The following is a 20,510-nucleotide window of genomic DNA, read 5'->3' as shown; positions in this document are numbered from 1 at the left end:
AACAGGTAAAACGACTGGGCGCACCCACAAAACACTGATTTAATACCTCTGCTTGTGATAATGAACTGAAGCTCTATAATTATTTAGGTTTGTACAACTGCTGTGAAGAGGGACATAAAAGTCACATTTGAGCTCAGTCGGAAACTAAATATGACATTCAGTAAATACTCATATTAATATACTATACTAGTACAGTTTATCATTATTAAAATTCATATAAATTGCTTAAACCAAAGCTATATTTGGTACTTTGGATTAAAGACTTAAAATGACTTGTAGCTCACAGCAGACGACAGTGACTCGAGACTCGACTTGGACTTGCCTGTGTTTGACTTGGGACTTGACTCGGCCTTGAGGTCAAACACTTGAGAGTTAAAAAACAACGACTTGGTCCCACCTCTGATAGACAGACTAATAATAACAAGGATTTCGCAAACGTGTGAATGAAACAAAACACAACTCCAAGTATTTTTTAATCGTCTTATTGTCTTAATTTTAATTCTAGGGCTTTTATTTTGAAGGCGCGATGACCGTCCGACCGGAAAACATATGTTTCACTTCCCCCGTGTGTTTTTGCTCCAGCTGCAGCGGCTCCACACGCACCGAGAGCAGCTCCACAAACGCGCCCGTCCTCCGTCTGAGCCCCCGCCGCCTCTGCACCGCACACAAACATGGTAACACTCCTTTATTTACACGTTTGTCGACGCTAAAGTCTTTGTTTTGGTCGCGTTTGCCCCACGTAATTCATTGAAGCTAACGTGCTAATGCTAACGCTGGGGGAAGGTGACTGTAAGAAGTATCCTCTGATCTTACTCAAAGAAATGCTCCGATCTCTTATAAAAATGTCTTATTCAGTGAAGTATTCCTGATTTGTGCTAATAAAATAACTTATTTAGAAGTTACAGTATTCAGATCAGGTGAGTAATACTCCCTCTGTTTGATATTTTCTGTGCCGAGAAATGAACCAGTCTAACAAGCTTACATTTACTATTGTTGTGTTGTTCATAGTCTTATCTAAGCTTTTAACACTGTTGGGCAAGTTACTTTAAAACTGTAATGTGTTTTTTATGACTCGTTACTGTCATTTCAAAGTAATTAGTTACATTACAATATTACTGTGTTTAAAATGTAAGATATTACACGAGTATTGCAGCACTTTTAAGTTACTAACCACCAAAATAACTGTGAAGATGCTGAACTTTTGCGCCGTATATGGACTGAACCGAGGACTGAACCGAGGACTGAACCGAGGACTGAACCGAGGACTGAACCGAGGACTGAACCGAGGACTTAAACGGGACTAAAACAGGACTAAAACAACACATTTAAACAACGCATTCTCAGGGGCCTGTGATCAATCAGCTTGTCTTGATGAATATTATGTCGACTTATCGTTCAATAAATCAAACATGAAAAGCGTTGATTCCACTTATTAGCAAGAAAATAAAAGGTTTGAGATTGTGGCACAGTGTCAGTTTAATTTCAGTGTTCTTAAATGGAAGAAGACCATACTGGTTATGAGTGTAAGTGTAAGGGATATTAAATGACTCTTCTTATCTTTCAGTCGCACACAATCCTGCTCGTCCAGCCGACCAAGAGACCGGAGGGCCGCACATATGCTGATTATGAGTCTGTCAATGAATGCATGGAAGGTAACATTTCTATTGAATCTATCTATCGATCTATCGTTCTATCTGTCTTTAATTTAACATGCCTTTTGTAGGTGTCTGCAAAATGTATGAGGAGCATCTGAAGAGGATGAACCCCAACAGTCCATCCATCACATATGACATCAGTCAGCTCTTTGACTTCATTGACGACTTGGCAGACCTGAGCTGTCTTGTGTAAGTATTTTTTTATTTTACTTAACAAGAAAGTCCCATTGATTTTCAGATTGTCTTTTATGAGAGGGACGTGACCAGAATGACATTTGAAAATATGAACTTTGATTAATTAGTACAGTAAATTATGCATAACATACTGACACATTTTTCATATTTATTATTAGCTTGCCGGTGCAAATATTATGCACTCCAAAAATGAAATCCATCTTCTACTAATACAATTTTAGGTGAGATGAATGATTTTTGGTGGCTGTCAGCCTCCCTGTCAGAGATGGTTTTCTATCAGACTGGTACAGTGTTGGGAAGGTTACTTTTAAAATGTATTCCCCTACAGATTACATACACCAAAATATAGTTTGTAACATAATCCATTCAATTACTTAAATTGAGTAACGTAATCTGAATACTTTGGATTACTTGATTTGCTGTAGAGAAGCAAAGACGAGGATATCTTCACATAAGATGTTTTGTCTGTTAAAAGAAAATAAAAAGCCCGGTCTTTACTTAACCAAATTAAAAATATTATTGATAGAAGAGGAGGAGACACGTCTACGCAGCATGATTTAGTCCTGTTTTAGTCCTGTTTTAGTCCTGGTTTAGAGCTAGTTTAGACCTGGTTTTGGACCTGGTTTTGGACCTGGTTTTGGACTTGGTTTTAGACTTGGTTTTAGACTTGGTTTTAGACTTGGTTTTAGACTTGGTTTTGGACCTGGTTTTAGACCTGCTTTAGACCTGGTTTTAGACTTGGTTTTAGACTTGGTTTTAGACTTGGTTTTGGACCTGGTTTTGAACCTGGTTTAGACCTGGTTTAGTGTCTGGCAATGAGTGGAATTCCTGGGAAAAAAGGGATATAGCCCAAAATGTGAAAACAGGAAAATACTGCTGTGTAATCAGTAGTATTTCAGCAAAGTAACTCTAATCCAATTACTACTACTCATTGAAACAGTAACTGTAACCGAATACAGTTACTCATAATTTGTACTCTGATTACGTAACTCCGGTACATGTAATCTGTTACTCCCCAACACTGGACTGGTAGGGGGCAGAATGGGGCCAGTTTGGCCAGTCCACTCTCTAGATCAGGGGTGTCAAACTCATTTTCACCAAGGGCCATATTTGGATCATGTTTGTCGTCAAAGGGCCGGTTGTAAAGTTAAGACTGTAACTGTAACTGTAATATTGATATGTTACAAAACTGTAGAAGTCTGTATTTGATTTTTCATTTCATATTCATTCATTTTGTTTATTTTTATGTTTTTTACCTTTTAATTTTTTACTGGTATTCTTGCTCTTATTTGATTTTACTAGTTTTATTGTTTTAATGAGGACTAGTAGAGTTAAGTAGAACTTTACATTATATTTATGTTTTATCTGTATTGTGCAGCACTTGAGAAAATGTTTGTTTTATGAAATGTGCTCTAGAAATAAAGTGGATTGGATTTGATTTAAAGGTTTCAGTTAAAAAATTCACATTACTCCTTCAGTGACATTCATGAAATAGCTGTCCTTCTCCATAATTTTTTCTTTTGTTGGACATTTTTGGGGAAATTTGATGAGTTTTCTCGGCCTCTAGTGGCGAGATGCAGTCACTTCATGGGAAACGACTGCGGTGCATTGTGGGAGATGTAGTAGCGGCACAGAGTCACAACATCATAATAAATTATACCTTTTAACCCCTTGTGGGCCACATAAAATTGCTTGGCGGGCTGTATGTGGCTCACTGGCCTTGGCCTTGCCACATGTGCTCTAGAGTGACCTGGGTACCTCACTGGAGGAGGTAGTCCTTTGGTTCTTTTCCAACACACGGGTTTAGGAACGCTTTAGAAAAAATGGATATGACCCGCTGTGTAATAATGGAAAAATAGAACACACAATTGGGTGAAAATAACAAATCCAACAGAATATCATTGTTTCACTCCTGATACACAAATATATTTTCCCATTGATGACAACCTAAATGTTGAGAGGCAGGGTTTGTATTCTTTTGAGCGTACATGCTTGGTAAAACAAGGCTAAAACAGCTGTTTCTGAATGTTTATATGTATAAAGAACCAGCTTTACAACATTTGTGTCAATGTAGAACTTCACACTTGCTGTTCATATAAAAAGATTAAAATGTGGCTTAGAGGCACAGAAAGGTAAAATAAATAATAATAATAATAATACATTTTATTTATTAGGCGCCTTTCTGGACTCTCAAGATCACCTTACAACAACATAAACAATTTAAATACTATTAAAAGCATACAGTTAAAGTGGGATTTTAATTGATTGTGCAAATGCAAAAGATAATACAGGAAACTGCGTCCAGTTTGTGATTTTTCTTGAATGTTTTTATTTTATTTATGTGTTTATGTTACAGGTACAGAGCTGATACACAGACATACCAGCCATACAACAAAGACTGGATTAAAGAGAAGATATATGTCCTACTGCGTCGCCAAGCTCAGCAGGCAGCCAAGTGAAGCAGAGCCATGGGAGGGACTGTCTCAAGGGGGGAGGTTTACTAATATATTTTTATTTGTAAGTTTTTTTTGACAGTGTGCTTGCATACGGTTGTTACGTAAAGATTATTTGAGCCTGAGCATTTCTGGTAGTTATTCCCTGGAAGAAAAAAATCTATATGCTCCTTTCATTGAATTCCATTTTATTTTTTGCTCATTCTTTTAATGTGAAACACTTTCATTTGTACTGGACAGGATTATTGAATGCACATTGCTGATTTTTACACGGGGACACTGGCAACATACTCTCCATCCCTTTTGTCTTTTTGTTATTGACCCTCCAGTGACCATGATATGACTATTTTGTAAAGCATTTGTTTTGTAACATGTAATTCTCCTGTTCATGTCCTTTTGAAATAAAGTCTTGTTTTCAGAGAGGTACTGGAAGCGTAGAGCTAATTTCATGTTTTATACTAATATATGCTATTAACATTTCAAATGGTTTTCAGATTTATACACGACATGTGAGTTGGAATATTTGTTGTCTATCTGTGTAATTTTATGTCAAATGTGTAGTTCTCTGTTTGAAAGCACAGTTTTAGTTTGATTTTACCATTGACTATATTATATGGATGCATCATGGTTTGGGAAAATACTGTAATACTGCACAATATTGGAAAATTTGGCAATATGCTTTGTGACTTTCAAGAACTGCTAAATTGATATTTAAATATTTTAATATACTTTTTGACTCAGTAATTTCAGTTAAAGATATTATAAAGTAAAAAACCTACATGCTTTCATTTACAAGTGAATTTGATTTTGGACTTTTGACAATTTTGAAAAAATCTGCTTTGTTCAACAACAAAAAACAACCTTTATTATTGTGATATATTGAGTAATACATCAGTCAATATGATATCGATACATTTGCAACGAATTGTGCGGCCCTAAAAATAATCACGTCCAAGAATGTTTCATGATAAAAAACTAAAATTATTGTAAACAAAAACATTATAAATATCAGAATGGAGGCAGCTAGAGGCAAAAGTGAAGTGGAACTTAATGTGATTTTATTAGAGAAATTGAGATTAATTTGAGAATATCACAAATTATGAAAAATCTAAATAAAATTTGGAAAAAGAAAAGCAGTCAGATACATGTAAGGATTTATCAGAGCCCAGTTTAAAAACATTTATATTTATGTATTACATTATTTGTTTAATTGACAAGTGATTATGATAGACACTATGCATTTTTAGGAAAAGGAAAAACTTACTGGACCAGGTCTTACTGGTCTAAAGCTTTTCTGTATTTTACCTAAATAAATGACAATTTATGCCTCTTTACCACTGGCACGTTTCAGATTGGTCCAAAATAAGGACACCTGGGACATTTCTCTTATTAAACTTGGACAAATCATTGGTTTTGGATAAATCTGCCGGGGCAGGGGACACAGGGTTCAAACCTGAGACTGTCTCAGGTAAACAGGGACATGTGGTCACCCTAAACCTGAGAACTCACTGTATTACATAAGGTGACCAGATTTTGAAAATCAAAAAACTGGGTCATCTCTGGTTTTTGGAGGTTGATAATAATAAATTTGTGAAATGAGTGCGTTATTAAGGCACTCGGTCCATTCATGATTAACATGAGAGTCAGTATAGTCACATTTTCTTTGTTTTTAAGCAGCTTTTCCGTATTTTATCTGAGGTGCAATTTATGCCTCTTTTAACTGTTGGCAGGTATCAAATTGATCAAAATTAGGGACATCTGGGACATTTCTTGTATAAAACTGGAACAAATCAGTGGTTTTGGATAAATTTGCTGAGACAGAGGACACAGGGCTCAAAACTGGAACTGTCCTGGGTTAATATGGACGTCTGGTCACCCAACCTACACCTTATTTTAATAGATCCATGACCTACACTGTGAGTCTTCTGTAAACACAGTATTTTCCTTGTCTCTGTCTCTTTAAAAGTGTCGATCCGCCCTGCGCTTGTTGCAGAGACTATGGCGTGTGCGTAAACTTCGCACTAAGTTAACACGGGGGAGACTCGGGATGACGGACACGCGGCTGAGAGTCAAAGTGTTCACCAGGGGCCAGGACCGGCTGTGGGAGGACCGCGGCATCGGGCACGTCTCGTCGGGCTGCGTGGAGGGACTGAGGGGCATGTCTCTGCTGGTGCGAGCGGAGAGCGACGGTGAGTGGACAGAGGAGAGACCAGACCAAAATATATATATGATACCAGATTATTTGCTATTCGCTCAACCCAAAACACACTGCGGTTGAATTGGTTTGATAATGGATTTTCGACACATTCAAAGACACTGAACTTGTAATACATACTTGTCACGTCTTCATAATCATCCAAAGTATACATCACAAGACAGTAATTATTAAAAAATCAGACTATGAGCTGATTTATTGTGTGAAATCAACACTCATTTAACTTTTGATGTACAGATGTGGACAAAATTGTTGGTGCCCCTCTGGGAAGGAAAGAAAAATCAACAATGATCAGCGGTAAATTTATTTTATTTTTTTAATAATTACTGTCTTATTGTGATATATACCCTGGATGATTATGAAGACATCACAAGTTGTTTGAAAAGAAGCGGTGATATACATCATAAGGTGTCGATCAATGAGCAATGAATGAACCAGGACTAAACCAGGATTAAACCATGCCCCGCAGTCTCCTTCCGTACGCCGCGTGCACCGTGCCTCCTTTGCAACCACTCCATGAAAATACTGTCCTGAAAAGAGCGCCGCCACAACTTAATAATAATAATTACCTCATGTGTCGGAAGGGCAGAATGTTGGGAAAAAAAACTAAAGTGCCGCCACTCCGACCAAGGAAAAAAAAAATGTCGGAATGCAGGGACTTTTGATAAAAAATGGAAATGGAAATCCTGGTAACCCTTGCTTGTCTCCATGAATATGTTATTGCAATGCCTGGAATTTTACACAGTACGGCATTAAACTTGTATATTTTATGTTTCTTTTATGTTTTATGCTACACAATGCTTTGATAAACTTGCAGTGAGAAGCACATCTCCACAGATCTGTCCTGTAATTTTGCCTGATGGCTTCACATGTTTAATGCGTAGACAATTATTCAATGCAAAGTTAATTGGACCCAGAGTCGATGGAGCCGGAAGCGTGTCCATGTGCACTTGTACGCACACATATTTGTCATTTCTATATTTTATGCCATACTTTTTAAGAAACAAGCGCAATCAGAGACAGCAACCTGGTCCCCATGAGGCATCGGTGGGTCAGTTCATCACCACAGAAGCAGTTTATGAGCAGCCCAGCTCATATTACATGATTGTTATACCCACAATGCAATGTGTGTTTCTCTACAGGCCCATGAACATTTGTGTGATCTTGGTCACACATGAGGATGTCTGTGTTTACTAGCGTCTAACCAAAATGTAATTTTTCATGAGTTGTGTGTATGTTATTTGTGTGACTGTAGAGCAGTGTGTTGTGTATCACCAGAAAAAGAAGAAATGGAATTTAACATCATACACTGAAAGAAAAAGGAACTGTTATAATTAGTGATTATCTTGAAAACTTAATATTTTACTATACAAATGCAGAGAATTATAAATAGATAATAATTTTTCTGAGATTTTGAGACCACTCCCGTTGCTCCCGCTCAGGCATGTCCAAACTATGGCCCGTGGGCCAAATGCGACTCTCAGACAAGTTTTTCTTGGCCCTCAAGCTTCCATGTGAAATGGCCCAAAATTACCTTGCATCAATGAAAAATTTACTTTTTATTGCAAGTTTTTTGAAAATCTACCTTGATAAAGCCAATATTTAATGTTTAGTGTGTGGTTTTGAGAATCTTAGCATGAATAAAGGACTGATGGTTCATTTTAATGTTTTAAACATGCACATATTTCAATTATTCACTGTATTTAGCATCAGTTTACGGCCCTCGATCGGCCCTCTGCTTCTTATGTGTTTAGATATGTGGCCCTTGATGAAAAAAGTTTGGATACCCCTGCTCTCGCTCGATCCTTTGCGGAGTTATGACCAAAAATGCCTATTTGACCTTGGTTACCTTGACTGGTTTCAACCTGTAACATCCAGTGTACCCCGGTTATGTGTGTGCCAACTTGTGTGATGATTTTGTGAATATTTTAGGCCGCAGATGGTTCAGAAATTGCCAATCCTTTATAATGGCGTGACCTTTCAATTGACCCCTGTGACCTCAAATGATCTCGGAGCATCCCCAAACTTTATTTGTGTACCAAATTTGGTGAAAATTGATCCATAAATGTCGGAATTATCGTGGGTGGGCACACACACAGACACACAGGGTGAATACAAAACCTGGTCAACCCTTCGGGGACCAGGTAACAAAGAAGCAAAGCAATACAGTCTCTATGTAGACAAGCAGATAGTGGAGCCTCTACCAGAAAAGTTACATAGTGCACTTTTTAAACTGCATTCTCAGCTATTTTATTAGAACCAAATCATTACGTTTTATTCAACAGGTTCTCTGCTGCTGGAGTCCAAGATCAACCCAAACACAAACTACCGGAAAGGGCAGGTGAGTGTTGACGTGCGGCCGTGGAGACTTGTAGATTAGACGTGCCTTGAGTCTGGATACTGCCTTGAGTTTTGTTGTTCCCAGTACACGATACTTTGGTGCGAGGCGGAAAACTATGACCTGGCGCTGAGCTTCCAGGAGAATGCCGGCTGTGACGAGATCTGGGAGAAAATCTGTCAAGTAAATAAAATATTGAAATAGAAAGTTTATGATAAATGAGGGGTTATGATTTGCAGTGAGTAAAAGATTTAGTCAGAGAGCTTCTTGTTGTACGAGTGGGACATTTGTTTTCTGCAATATAATAAGATTTGAGCTGTAGAAGGATGAATTAATACTTTTATGAGTCAGTTTTGATACAAACTGTGGAGCTCATGATTTTATTTTTTTACAATATTGTACATTTAGGACATTTTTGGGGAGATAATTCTGCTTTGTGGTTTGGTTAGGGGTGCTCAGATACGACACTGGTATCTGATATTGAACTGATATTGAAAAGTTTGGAGGATCAGATATCGGTTTCCAAGACCAGTCTATAAATTGATGTAATAAGAGGATTTACTGGCCAATATTGACCCAAAACATAATATTAATTTATTTTCATATCACTGTTCTGTAATCACTTTATATGATAAGTAACCGTTACAGGTTGAATAACATTTGGATCAATTTGATCATACGCTCTTGGTGTTTTAAATGATACAGACGTCCCTTGCTATATCACGGTCAGTGTTGGGAAGGTGACTTTTAAAATGTATTCCCCTACAGATTACAGATTACATACCTCAAAATGTATTTTGTAACGTAATCCATTAAATTACTTAAAGTGAGTAACGTAATCTGAATACTTTGATTACTTGATATTGTCATGCTTTTTAAAACTACATGAATGTAGCAACCACATCCAGAAAATTCTTGTTTGTTCTCTTCAAATTGTGTGTTGAGCCCAAGTCTCCATGAACAGGCAGTTGTTTGCTTGGAGAAACAAGGACGAGGAAATCTTAACATGAGATGTTTTATGTGCTAAAAGAAAATAAAAAGTCCAGTCTTTACTTAAGCATATTAAAAATATTATTGATAGAGAAATGATTTCTATATGAGATCACTACTGCTTTAAATTATGTCCACCCTACTGTTAGGTATCATATTGTTTAGATTTGGTTTAGTCCTGGTTTAGTCCTGGTTTAGACCTAGTTTAGACCTGGTTTAGACCTGGTTTAGACCTGGTTTAGTCCTGGTTTTAGACCTGCTTTTAGACCTGGTTTAGACCTGGTTTAGTCCTGGTTTAGACCTGGTTTATACCTGGTTTAATCCTAGTTTAGTCCTGGTTTAGACCTGGTTTAGACCTGGTTTAATCCTAGTTTAGTCCTGGTTTTAGTCCTGCTTTTAGACCTGGTTTAGTCCTGGTTTAGTCCTGGTTTTGGTCCTGGTTTTAGTCCTAGTTTTAGTCCTATTTTTAGTCCTTGTTTAGTCCTGGTTTTAGTCTTGGTTTAGCCCAAAATGTGAAAACAGGAAAATACTGCTGTGTAATCAATTTATTTCAACAAAGTAACTGTAATCCAATTACCACTCACTGAAACAGTAACTGTAACTGAATACAGTTACTCATAATTTGTACTCTGATTATGTAACGCCAGAACATGTAATCTGTTACTCCCCAACACTGATCGCGGTTCATTTTTCCTGGTTTCGCTGTTTTGCAGATTTTTTGTGTGCAATTTTGCATGCCTTTTTTTTTTTTTTACAGCCTATGAAAACGTATTGTGTATTACAGGCAGGTAGTAATTACACACGGGTGGGTCAGGACTAAACCAGGTCTAAACCAGGACTAATCTTGGATTTAAGAGAGAGAACCCTGAGCAGTGTGTCCGCAAAGCACGATCGAGCAATTACCGCGCTTACCTCAGTGAGGTGTGGAGCTCTCCATCTGTCCTTTCACCCAGAAACAAAAGCGATATGGTTAAAAAAACTAGAAAAGATCGGCTTTGTAAATAGACACATCCCACTGGGAAAACAAACATGGAGGTTTGATGCTCACTTTTTTCGGAAAATCCTTCCCATTATGCATTGTGCAATGACCGGAAGTCCGAGATTCGTGATGCATGTATTGGATTGTGCCAATTGTCGTGTCAGTATTTGTCATTCTGTTTATTGTTTTTGTGTGCGTCAGGTGCTGGGGAGGGACCCGTGGGAGGAGGATGCTCACTTTTTGGAGGAAGAGCTTGAGGAGGAGGAGTGCTCTGGTGACCTGTCCTCTTTGGTACCTTTTGCCTTGACTCCAGAATTTTGAACTTTCTGATGATATAAAATTTAAAGGGCCCATTTTTTTTTTTTTTTTTTTTTTTTGGGGGGGGGGGGTAGGTAATAATAAAATGTATAAAGTTGTTTTACGCAGCTTTTGTGTATTTTACCTAAACAAATGGCAATTTATGTTTCTCTGTACTGTTGGCAGGGATCAAATTGGTCAAAAATAGTTGACACCTCGGACATTTCTTGTATAAAACTGGAATAAATCAGTGGTTTTGGATAAATTTGCTGGGACAGAGGACACAGGGCTCAAAACTGGGACTGTCCCGGGTAAATAGGGGCAGGCGGTCACCCTCGACTAGACCATAGACTCTCTAGAGCGAGAGCAAATACTAGATGGCGGATTTACGCTGGCGTGGCTCATAGCCGGGTTAGGCTAACTCTTACAAAGTTAACTTTTAGGAGCTTAGACAATTTAACACATTTTTAAAAATACAAAAGAATCCCTACAAAATCAGATCTTTATGAAAGCTGTGGATGCCCTGTCAGCCAAACACGGGCAGTTTGGTTTTACAAAAAATGCATTGTGTTCTGTGGAATATTCCTTCTGTGCCGTAGCTGCAGTACCTCAGAGCGGCCATTAATCGATGTGGGGTCGTGGATAGAGGGGGCATATCTAATCCTGTTGTTATTACAGATCCATGCTCCAGAACCGCATGTGGCTCTTTCATCTTTCTGCTGTGCACATTTACAATTCTTTTTAAATGTAATTCTAACTTTGTAGATAATAGTAATCTGGAAACATTAAAATAAAGTGTTTTAAATTTTTTTGTCACTTAAAACATGTGTCACAGCCGCTAATGTGCGACACCCGGCTCAGATCTTACAGCCCGGACATACCAGCACCTACACCATCAGCATGATTTATTGAGCTTTTCGACCACGGTAGGTAAATGATGTGTACATCCAAGAAAAGAAAAGTTTCTGAAGAACACAGAACATTTAATGCTACGTGGGCAGATTCGTTGCTTTCATGGTTGATGAGGCTGCTACATGCGATAAAATGATGATGGAACACAGAAGCAGGCGGCGTTTTTGGTTCACTGTGGGTGGATAATTTAAGTTTGGATTTTTATTTCCTACAGTGAGGATTCAAATAGACATTGAGTATTTCATTTCAAAGTAAGCATCAACCAAGTGTCTTTTTTCAGAGTTCAAAATGTTTTTGTTATTTGCAGGAATAAAATTCCGTGCTCTCTGTAGCATTTTATAGATTTCATAAATGCAACACACCATAGTCTTTTATACATAGCATACAGGTTAAAACAATGCAGTGTTATCCTCATTTTACATGTCAAAAGGGTTTTGTGGCTCATATGTTTTATTTTCTGTGGGAAATGGTCCAAATGACCCTTTAAATATTTAAGTTGCCGACCCCTGGACTAGACCCAAGGAATTACTGTGTTATGTAGAGTGACCAGATTTTCAAAATCAAAAACTGGGACAACCCCGGTTTGGGGTGGTTGATAATAATAAAATGTGAAAAAAGTGCATAATTAAAAAACATTTTACTGCATGCGGCCCATTCATGATTAACATGTGAGCCAGTATAGTCACATTTTCTTTTGTTTTGGTCATTTCTAAACGGCTTTTCTGTATTTTACCTAAACAAATGGCAATTTATACCTCTCTTCACTGTTGGCAGGTACCAATTTGGTCAAAAATAGGGACACCTAGGACATTTTTTGTATAAAACTAATAAATCAGTGGTTTTGGATTAAGTTGCTGGTCACCCTAATATTACAATAAAAATCTGAGCTTTAACAATATTAATTTTAGCTTTCCCTCACCTGCATTAAATATTATTGACCTATAGAATGTTTTTTATGCCATCTGAAACCCAGGAATAAAACATTTCCTGCGCTGCGAGTCTTTCGTAAACACGGTATTTTCGAGTGCACTGTCTCTTTAAAAGTGTCGGGCCGCCCTGCGCTTGTTGTGCGGAAACCCCGTACTGACTCAGAGGGGACCCAAGATGGCGGAGCACTCACGGAGGGACAGTTAGCACTTATCTAACGACACTCCGGCGATGAATGGCACGTAGCGTTATTATGTAAAGCGCGACGTGCACGTAAACCCCCGACTTCACTTTGTGGCTTTGCATTGTTTTGGAAATGCCTGAATATTATTAGGGAGAGATCCAGTCTCTCCGCGGCCCCGAGCCAGAACATGGCGGAACACTGGGGAAGAAACAGCAGCTAAAGGCGACTAGCAGCCTCGGTTATCGGGCACAAAAAGGCAAACGGGTCCAGGGTAAACGCTCGATTTCAGCTCGCTATTGCGTAATAATGTTGTCTATGCGTGGGTCGGCTCGTTTTGTTTTATACGCCACCTTGAAAATGTGGGGGTGAAAACGCTAGCGCACTTGCTCCATAACGCGCATCGCTAACATCGCCCTGAGCGTACACAGTGTCCTATCAGCGCGGCCGTGTTTTGGTTGGCCTTTTACGCAGACGCTTTGCACGACCCTCACCTACACCCGTGTTATGCATGCACATCGCGTCTATAAACACGCGTATTTAGATGCCACCCGCAGTGTAAACCGGGCGTTCTGTCGATTGGCACAATGATTTTAAAAGCGCACTCGGCGACGTGTCCAATCTCACCAAGTTAAAAAAAACCAAAAAACAATTTCGGGGGGTCAGAGTTGGAAATCTAAACCCAGTCACAAAGTTTCTGCGCTGTGGGCTAAAAGGCACGGTCGGCGTAAGTTGAGGGGGTCCAGGGGGGGAGACTGCCCGCCGCCACCGGTCAGGATGACGGACACGCGGCGGAGAGTCAAAGTGTACACCCTGAACGAGGACCGGCAGTGGGACGACCGCGGCACCGGGCACGTCTCGTCGGGCTACGTGGAGCGACTGCGGGGCACGTCTCTGCTGGTGCGAGCGGAGAGCGATGGTGAGTGGACAGGAGGGAGACCAGACTAAAAAAAAAATCACACATTTGCAATTCGCTCAACCCAAAACACAAACACAGAAGTTGAAGGTCCTGTATTACGCAAAATTGACTCTTGTGAGGTTTAAACCACGTTGTAATATTGTTATTATTATGTTACTTCATCAATAACATACCCGGAGTTGATTTTTCATTCACACATGCAGGGTATCATTCAGAAGTTAAGCCACGATACGATACATATCTCGATACAGTGAGCTTACGATTCAGTTCAGTATGATATATTTCGATTTGATTCGTTACGGTTCAATAAAATCTAAAAGCTAAATCATGGCTGTGATACTAAAAGTGTTTGTTAAACCACTTCTTGTGCAAAGTTAATATGAAAAACACCCATTTTAATCATCAAAATGGTGAAAATGTCAAATGTGTCACATAAACAAATTTCCTTGCTCGAAGCAAGCAACAAAACTGTAGCACTGTAACAAAATAATTTGGTAAAATATACCTAAAAATACTCTTGGCAATATAACGATACAGCAGTCTGCGATTTCGATACTGTATCATCACATTGAACGATATGATACATCAATATTTTGTGGACTATTGACTTCATCAATAACATACCTGGAGTTGATTTTTCATTCATGCACGTTTGAGTCACCATCTATTATTAGTCTCGCTACATCGCTAAACTACTCAAAGTGCACTGTTCCACCTCGTGATGTCATGAGTATTATCTGTTACATAAGGGTAAGTTGTTGTACAGTTGTAGGGAGTATTATATGTTATATAATGGTGAGTTTTTGTACAGTTGTATGGAGTATTTAGATGAATTTAGTCCTGTGTCTCTCACTGTTTGAGTGGAGCTGTAGTAGCCTGTTATTAGTGACTAGACGTGAGAACTCACTGTGTGTTACTACAAAAATCTGGGTTTTAACAATATTAATTTTACCTTCCTCTCATCTGTATTAAATATTATTGCCCTATCATTTGAAACCTAGCAATAAAACATTTCCTACACTGTCCGTCTTTTGTAAACACTTAAGTTGAAGGTCCTATATTACGCAAAATTGACTCTTGTGAGGTTTAAACCATGAGTAGGGTGTGCAAAAAGTCAAAATATCAATAAATGTATAGTTTAATGTGATGATACAGTATCAGTATTATGAGCTGCTGTATTGATATATCACCAAGAGTATTTTTTGGTGTATTTTACTAAATTATTTTGATACAGAGGTAGTTTTGTTGTTTGTTTAGTGGACAGAAACGCTCTGTTTTGATGATTAAAATGTTTGTTTGATATTAACTTTGCACAAGAAGTGGTTTAACAAAGACTTTTAGTGTCACAGCCAAGATTTAGGATTTATTTTTTATTGAACCTTATCAAATGAAATCAAAAGTGCGCTGTACTGAGGTGTGTATTATGTCTGCAACTTCTTAATGATTCCCAGCCCTTGTCATGATGAGATTCACAATTTTAGAGCTGAATTTATCCAGTTGATTTTAGTAAAGGTGTAAGGAGTTTAAAAACACAATGGAGCACTTTCTGTATCACCACATGACATGACAAAGTTGAATGTTTTCTGTTTGCGAGAAGAACTCAGCCTAAATACGGGTTTCTGTGTTAAACGTGGGTGAATGAAACAAAACACAATTGCAGGTATGTTTGTGGTGAAGAAACAGAAAATAATATGGGCCTTTTTGAAGTACAGATCGCAGTTTTTCATGTTTTTCTATTTCTGACTTGGTTTGGTGGGGTAGAACTTGTGCTAAATATTTATCATAGTTACATCAGTTAAGTGGAAGTTTGTGGGAAAAAAATTGAGAAGGAAAGTGCAAAAATACAGGAAGTAGCGCTGAGTTCTCCAACGGAATCTCTCTACAGCACCTAAAATTCCCTCCAAAATGAAACCGTTTACTCAAGAAATTCATTTTTATCTGTTTAAACCTTCATTTAGCAAAATAAAGGTGTTGTCATTTATTTTTATTCGTCTAATATGATGTCAATTATGAAATGTATTAATGATAAACTTACAAAAACAAAAAATGCAAAAACAAAGTGGGTAGATATTATGACATTTGCGATGTTTTTGTGAAATTACTAATCTAGTCCGTCACATGCACTTTAACTTTATGGGTCTGCCACCTACTTGTCATCGTGAAATTGTTGTTTTTCTGTCAGAAATTTTCCACTGTATGGCATTAAACGGATCTGTTTGCGTGGAGACAGGCCGCAGGTGATGTCGGCAGGCCAAATTACAGGCGAGGAAAGTTTAATGCCATACTGTGGGACACTCAAAGCAAAGCCACAACTCGTCTGCTCTTGTGTTCATGGGTTGCAGAGGAAGGTGTGTGCGTTAAATTGTTGTGACTGGAGTCTAAATGGTAAATATCAGACCTGCGTGAAGTTGGCCCCCATGGAAAAATCTGTATTATTATTATATAAAATATGTTACAAGTTACTAACCATAGGCTGAGATTGTTTATCTTCACTAGGTTTGCAGAGGTTTGCTAAAGCTGCTGACGTCACTTGAGCAGAAATTATGTCACATAATTTTCGCAAAAATAATAATTAACGATTTTAGAAATATACTAGCACAAATGAAAATTGTCACAGCCTAGGGTTGATGCTGTTAAACCTTCTCAGGATTTTACCGTGGTATGCCTTATTAACGTATTACCAACATGTTTTAGTACGACTTTGGTAAACTACGAAGCTGCACCACTGTACGGTCTGTGCGTATGACCTGCTGATTTATAATCTCTGAAAAGTTTCAAATGAACCATCTCCAACATGATACACACACAGAATAGACCCACCGTCAGCCGCACATCCTCTATCACAGAAAGAACACTCATATTCCACTGAGCCGAACCGCATCAGTGCAAAAGGAGTGAGTTGTTTTTTAACCGCACTTTATAATTTATGCAAATGAGCCATGTGGTTTTAAGTTTAGTTTCTGTAAAATGTAAACAAATGTGAGACTGAAGCCAAAAGTACAATTTTTTTTTTTTAGGACCAACTTTCTTGTGGCCGGACTTGCCGTCTTGTCTTGGTCTCCTTTATGAGCGTCATGTGACAGTGGAACAAAACTAATCCAATGTCATCTTCCCACGCAATTAAAATAAACATTATAGACACTATTAGTTTTAAATTGTGATAGCATTAAATTGAAAATACAACCACAAAGTCATTTGTGCTGAGCAAACTAATTTAGGCATCAATAAATTATATTATGTTAGGTCTTAGGTCCTTATGTGGTGCAGATTTTTTTAATGACGATAATGAAACTGATACTGTTGCTACTTTTGATATGGTGGGATACTGTAATACTGTATTACCGCCCAACCCTAGTCACAGCACAAAACAGCCCAAGTAAAATACAGACGTTTTGTATAATTTTCTGCCTGTTTTGAGTGCTATTTTATAGAGGTGTGCCTTGCAATGAATCTGGCAATATAATACGTATTACAATATGCATGTCACGATTCAATAGATCACGATATATCCCGATACTAAAACAAAGGACACTATATTGTGATTTATCAATAATCACACATGATATTATGGTCGAGAACTCATTCTCAAGAACAAAACTGGATGAAATACAATTAATTAAACTTTTATTAAACTTTTAAATCATGTCAATAGTAAGAAGTAGTAGAAATTTTAAAAAGGACTTAAAAAATCTATTCGAAATGCTTTCGAATTGATATGAGAAATGTGCAGCGAAGTATCATGATATCACTGAATCGATTTTTTTCCCCTTTAGAATCCTACTATTTAACAGTTTGAGGAGCTGGAAGATGTCATCGGCCGAAAATAAAGCAGCTAATATCTTAAGAACTATAATGGCACTAACGAAACTTTTTGCAGCACAAAAAAAGCACAAATGACTGACACAGTTTTGTGACGTTTTAGAGCATTTTTAAGCTTCCTGGGGGCTGGCTGACCCCAATTTGACCTATAAAAGAATCGTTAATCTCTCGAAAACTAAAGCAGTACAAATGAAACCTTTTTGAAGCACAAACGGAGCACAAACGATAGGCGTAGTTTTTGTGTAGGTTTGCGTTTGATGGAGGGCCAACATCACGCAGGTAAATATCAGCGGTGCAGTGGGTTGAGTGTTTGCCCGCTAACCAGACCATATTTTTACAGTTATGTTCAGCGTTTCCCACACATAAACCGATCTGTGTTGCAGCATCACAGAATGAAACCCGAGCACCACAAATTGATTCCGCCTCTTTACCTTTAGTAGTTTCTTATATCTAATTATAGTATTTTATAGGGGTGTAATGATATCCAAGTCTCACGATACGATATCTTCATGGTATCAACCTCACCGTACGATATTTATTGCGATATTGTTGGGAAAACTCGCGATATGATGGGGAGGCTCACGATAAGGGATGTAACAATATTAAAATCTCACAGTATGATATTTATTGCAATATTTGTGCCACTTTTTCCCCTTAAAATGCTATGACAAGACTTAAAAGTGCTTAGAACTTTTATTTTATTTTATTTTATTTCTCGTAGTCTGCACTGAAATGGAGCAAAGGATCCCCTTGCTGCACCATAACTCTTAATTTAAGCAAAGAGACTTGTAATTCGATAAATTGTGATGGTCCATGATATTATTGAGCAAAATTTGACGATACAATATCACGATATTTCGGCTATTGTTACATCCCTAGTATTTTATTTATTTTGTTTGTGTGATTTAATTGTTTAGTTTTACCCAAAACAAAAAGTTACATACAAGATAAAGTTATAAAATTTAGTTAAGTATTTGAAATTAAAACCTCAAGATTTACTTCCTTGAATGTTAAAGAATCTCAAATTCAGGTAAAATCTAAACTTTAACATCAATTTTGTAAGTAAATCTCAACTTGAAACTTAAAATACAGGTCTTCCACAAACATAATTCTTCTGAGCAAGCTGTACCGGCGCGCCTTACAGTTGTCGGGGGAGGGGGCACCACACAATGCTCCTCGGTCTGTAGAAAACACTGATGTCCTTGAGCAAGACACTTCCTCCGCTTTGGCCACGTCAGTCGTAGCAGCGTTACAACCGGCAACATCAGCTGACTCACTACAGCAACCCGCCTGAACGAAGGGATAAGCGGAAGGAAAACAGATTATTGAGCAGTGGATCGGAACACGCAGGCAAACTTACAAGTCAGCTCTGTGGTGAGGTTACCCCGACGCGCCCTGCAAGAATACTTGTTTTTCCAGTTATTTCTTTAGCAAACACCTTCATATTTCTTTTTAAAACATCTTCATGGAGACAAAAATTGCGACACGGTGGAATTTTTGCGTCTTCCGTCCTAACTTAAAGGTGCAGTTTTGTTCGCCACTTGCTTGTCTCAATGAATATGTTAATGGTAATGCCTGGAATTTTACACGGAATGGCATTAAACTTAAATATTTTATGTGTTGATAAGCTTGCAGTGAGAGCCACATCTTCACAGATCTGAGCTGTAACTTGACCTGATGGTTTCACATGTTTAATATGTGGACAATTTTTCAATGTAAAGTCATTTGTATAGTCTATATTTTACATTTTAACAATCAAAGAGGCACAGCAATACAGTCTGTCTATGTAGAAAGAAAAAAACTAAAGTTACATAGTGCTTTTTAAACTGCAACCTCAGCTGTATTATTCAGGGTAGCCGCAGGGTCTTAAAAGTCTTAAAAAGGTCTTAAATATCATATTCCTAAATTAAGAACTTAAAACTCTTAAATTATGTTGTCCAAGTCTTAATTTTTTTCACAAAGATCTTAAATCTCACTAGTCTATTTTTTTGTTAACTCAACCGGGCTGCAGTGCAATGTTAAACGGAGGAGAAAAAAAAACCAACAACAACAACGTGAAGCTGAAGTTTGCCTAATAAAAGTGCACAAATGCATCTGTATTTGTCACGATGTAGGTTTGGTTTGGTAAATCTGCAGAGGCTGAATCCCACTGCAAAACCAGTAAGAGAATGTAACTTCAGTTTGGAACTTGGAAAAAAATGGTTTAAAGATTCTACCCACTTTCTTCAGTTTTCTGTAAAGTTCTCTTAAACAAGGGATTCTCAAATTGTGGGTGAGGGTCCAAAAAAGAGGCGCAGAGTGTTTAAGCGCAGCGGAGTTTGCTTGGCTTTTGCAGTAGGTAGATCATTTTATTTGGATGCTGAAAAAGTGTGGGCACCTCTTTTCTAGATAATAGTAGTTGGTTGGTCATTATTGGAATTGGAGCTGGTGTTTTTCGCCCGCATAATGGGTGCGGTGATCTTAAAAAGGTCTTAAATTTGGGGTAGTCAAACCTTGGGGATACCGTGTTATTAGAACCAAATCATTGTGTTTTATCCGACAGGTTCTCTGCTGCTGGAGTCCAAGATCAACCCAAACAGCCTACCAGAAGCAGCAGGTGAGTGTTGACGTGCGGCCGTGGAAACTTGTAG

General features: G+C 38.0%; 2 protein-coding genes across 5 annotated transcripts in view; both read left to right on the top strand.

Moving 5' to 3' along the window:
- The first annotated feature begins 547 nt into the window (after window positions 1-547).
- Window positions 548-4,729, top strand: erh (ERH mRNA splicing and mitosis factor). Its single transcript, XM_020929378.2, has 4 exons — window positions 548-674; window positions 1,565-1,652; window positions 1,724-1,844; window positions 4,207-4,729. The coding sequence occupies exons 1-4, from the start codon at window positions 672-674 to the stop codon at window positions 4,307-4,309; spliced, it is 315 nt and encodes a 104-aa protein (XP_020785037.1). The 5' UTR covers window positions 548-671; the 3' UTR covers window positions 4,310-4,729.
- Window positions 4,730-6,192: 1,463 nt separating this feature from the next.
- smek1 (SMEK homolog 1, suppressor of mek1 (Dictyostelium)) overlaps window positions 6,193-20,510 on the top strand; it is a 39,591-nt gene continuing 25,273 nt past the window's right edge. The window contains exons 1-7 of one of the 4 annotated variants that reach the window (XM_055149236.1): window positions 6,193-6,219; window positions 6,297-6,492; window positions 6,756-6,815; window positions 8,804-8,859; window positions 8,944-9,039; window positions 11,027-11,116; window positions 20,423-20,476. In XM_055149236.1, coding sequence (XP_055005211.1) covers window positions 6,208-6,219; window positions 6,297-6,492; window positions 6,756-6,815; window positions 8,804-8,859; window positions 8,944-9,039; window positions 11,027-11,116; window positions 20,423-20,476 — 564 coding nt within the window. In that variant the 5' untranslated portion in view covers window positions 6,193-6,207. The remainder of the gene's footprint in view (window positions 6,220-6,296; window positions 6,493-6,755; window positions 6,816-8,803; window positions 8,860-8,943; window positions 9,040-11,026; window positions 11,117-20,422; window positions 20,477-20,510) is intronic. The other 3 variants (XM_055149237.1, XM_055149238.1, XM_055149239.1) reach the window with 3 other exon arrangements.

Source organism: Boleophthalmus pectinirostris, unplaced genomic scaffold (genome assembly GCF_026225935.1).
Source record: "Boleophthalmus pectinirostris isolate CB_2022bp ecotype Guang Dong unplaced genomic scaffold, ASM2622593v1 HiC_scaffold_13, whole genome shotgun sequence".
Lineage (NCBI taxonomy): Eukaryota > Metazoa > Chordata > Actinopteri > Gobiiformes > Gobiidae > Boleophthalmus > Boleophthalmus pectinirostris.
The sequence above is the reverse complement of the archived record's forward strand: the minus strand, read 5'-3'. Positions and strand labels throughout refer to the sequence as shown.

Coding starts and splice junctions, on each gene's coding strand:
- erh (XM_020929378.2), top strand. Junction 1,653..1,723: donor TGTCAATGAATGCATGGAAG/GTAACATTTCTA, acceptor TGCCTTTTGTAG/GTGTCTGCAAAATGTATGAG. Junction 1,845..4,206: donor GCAGACCTGAGCTGTCTTGT/GTAAGTATTTTT, acceptor TTTATGTTACAG/GTACAGAGCTGATACACAGA.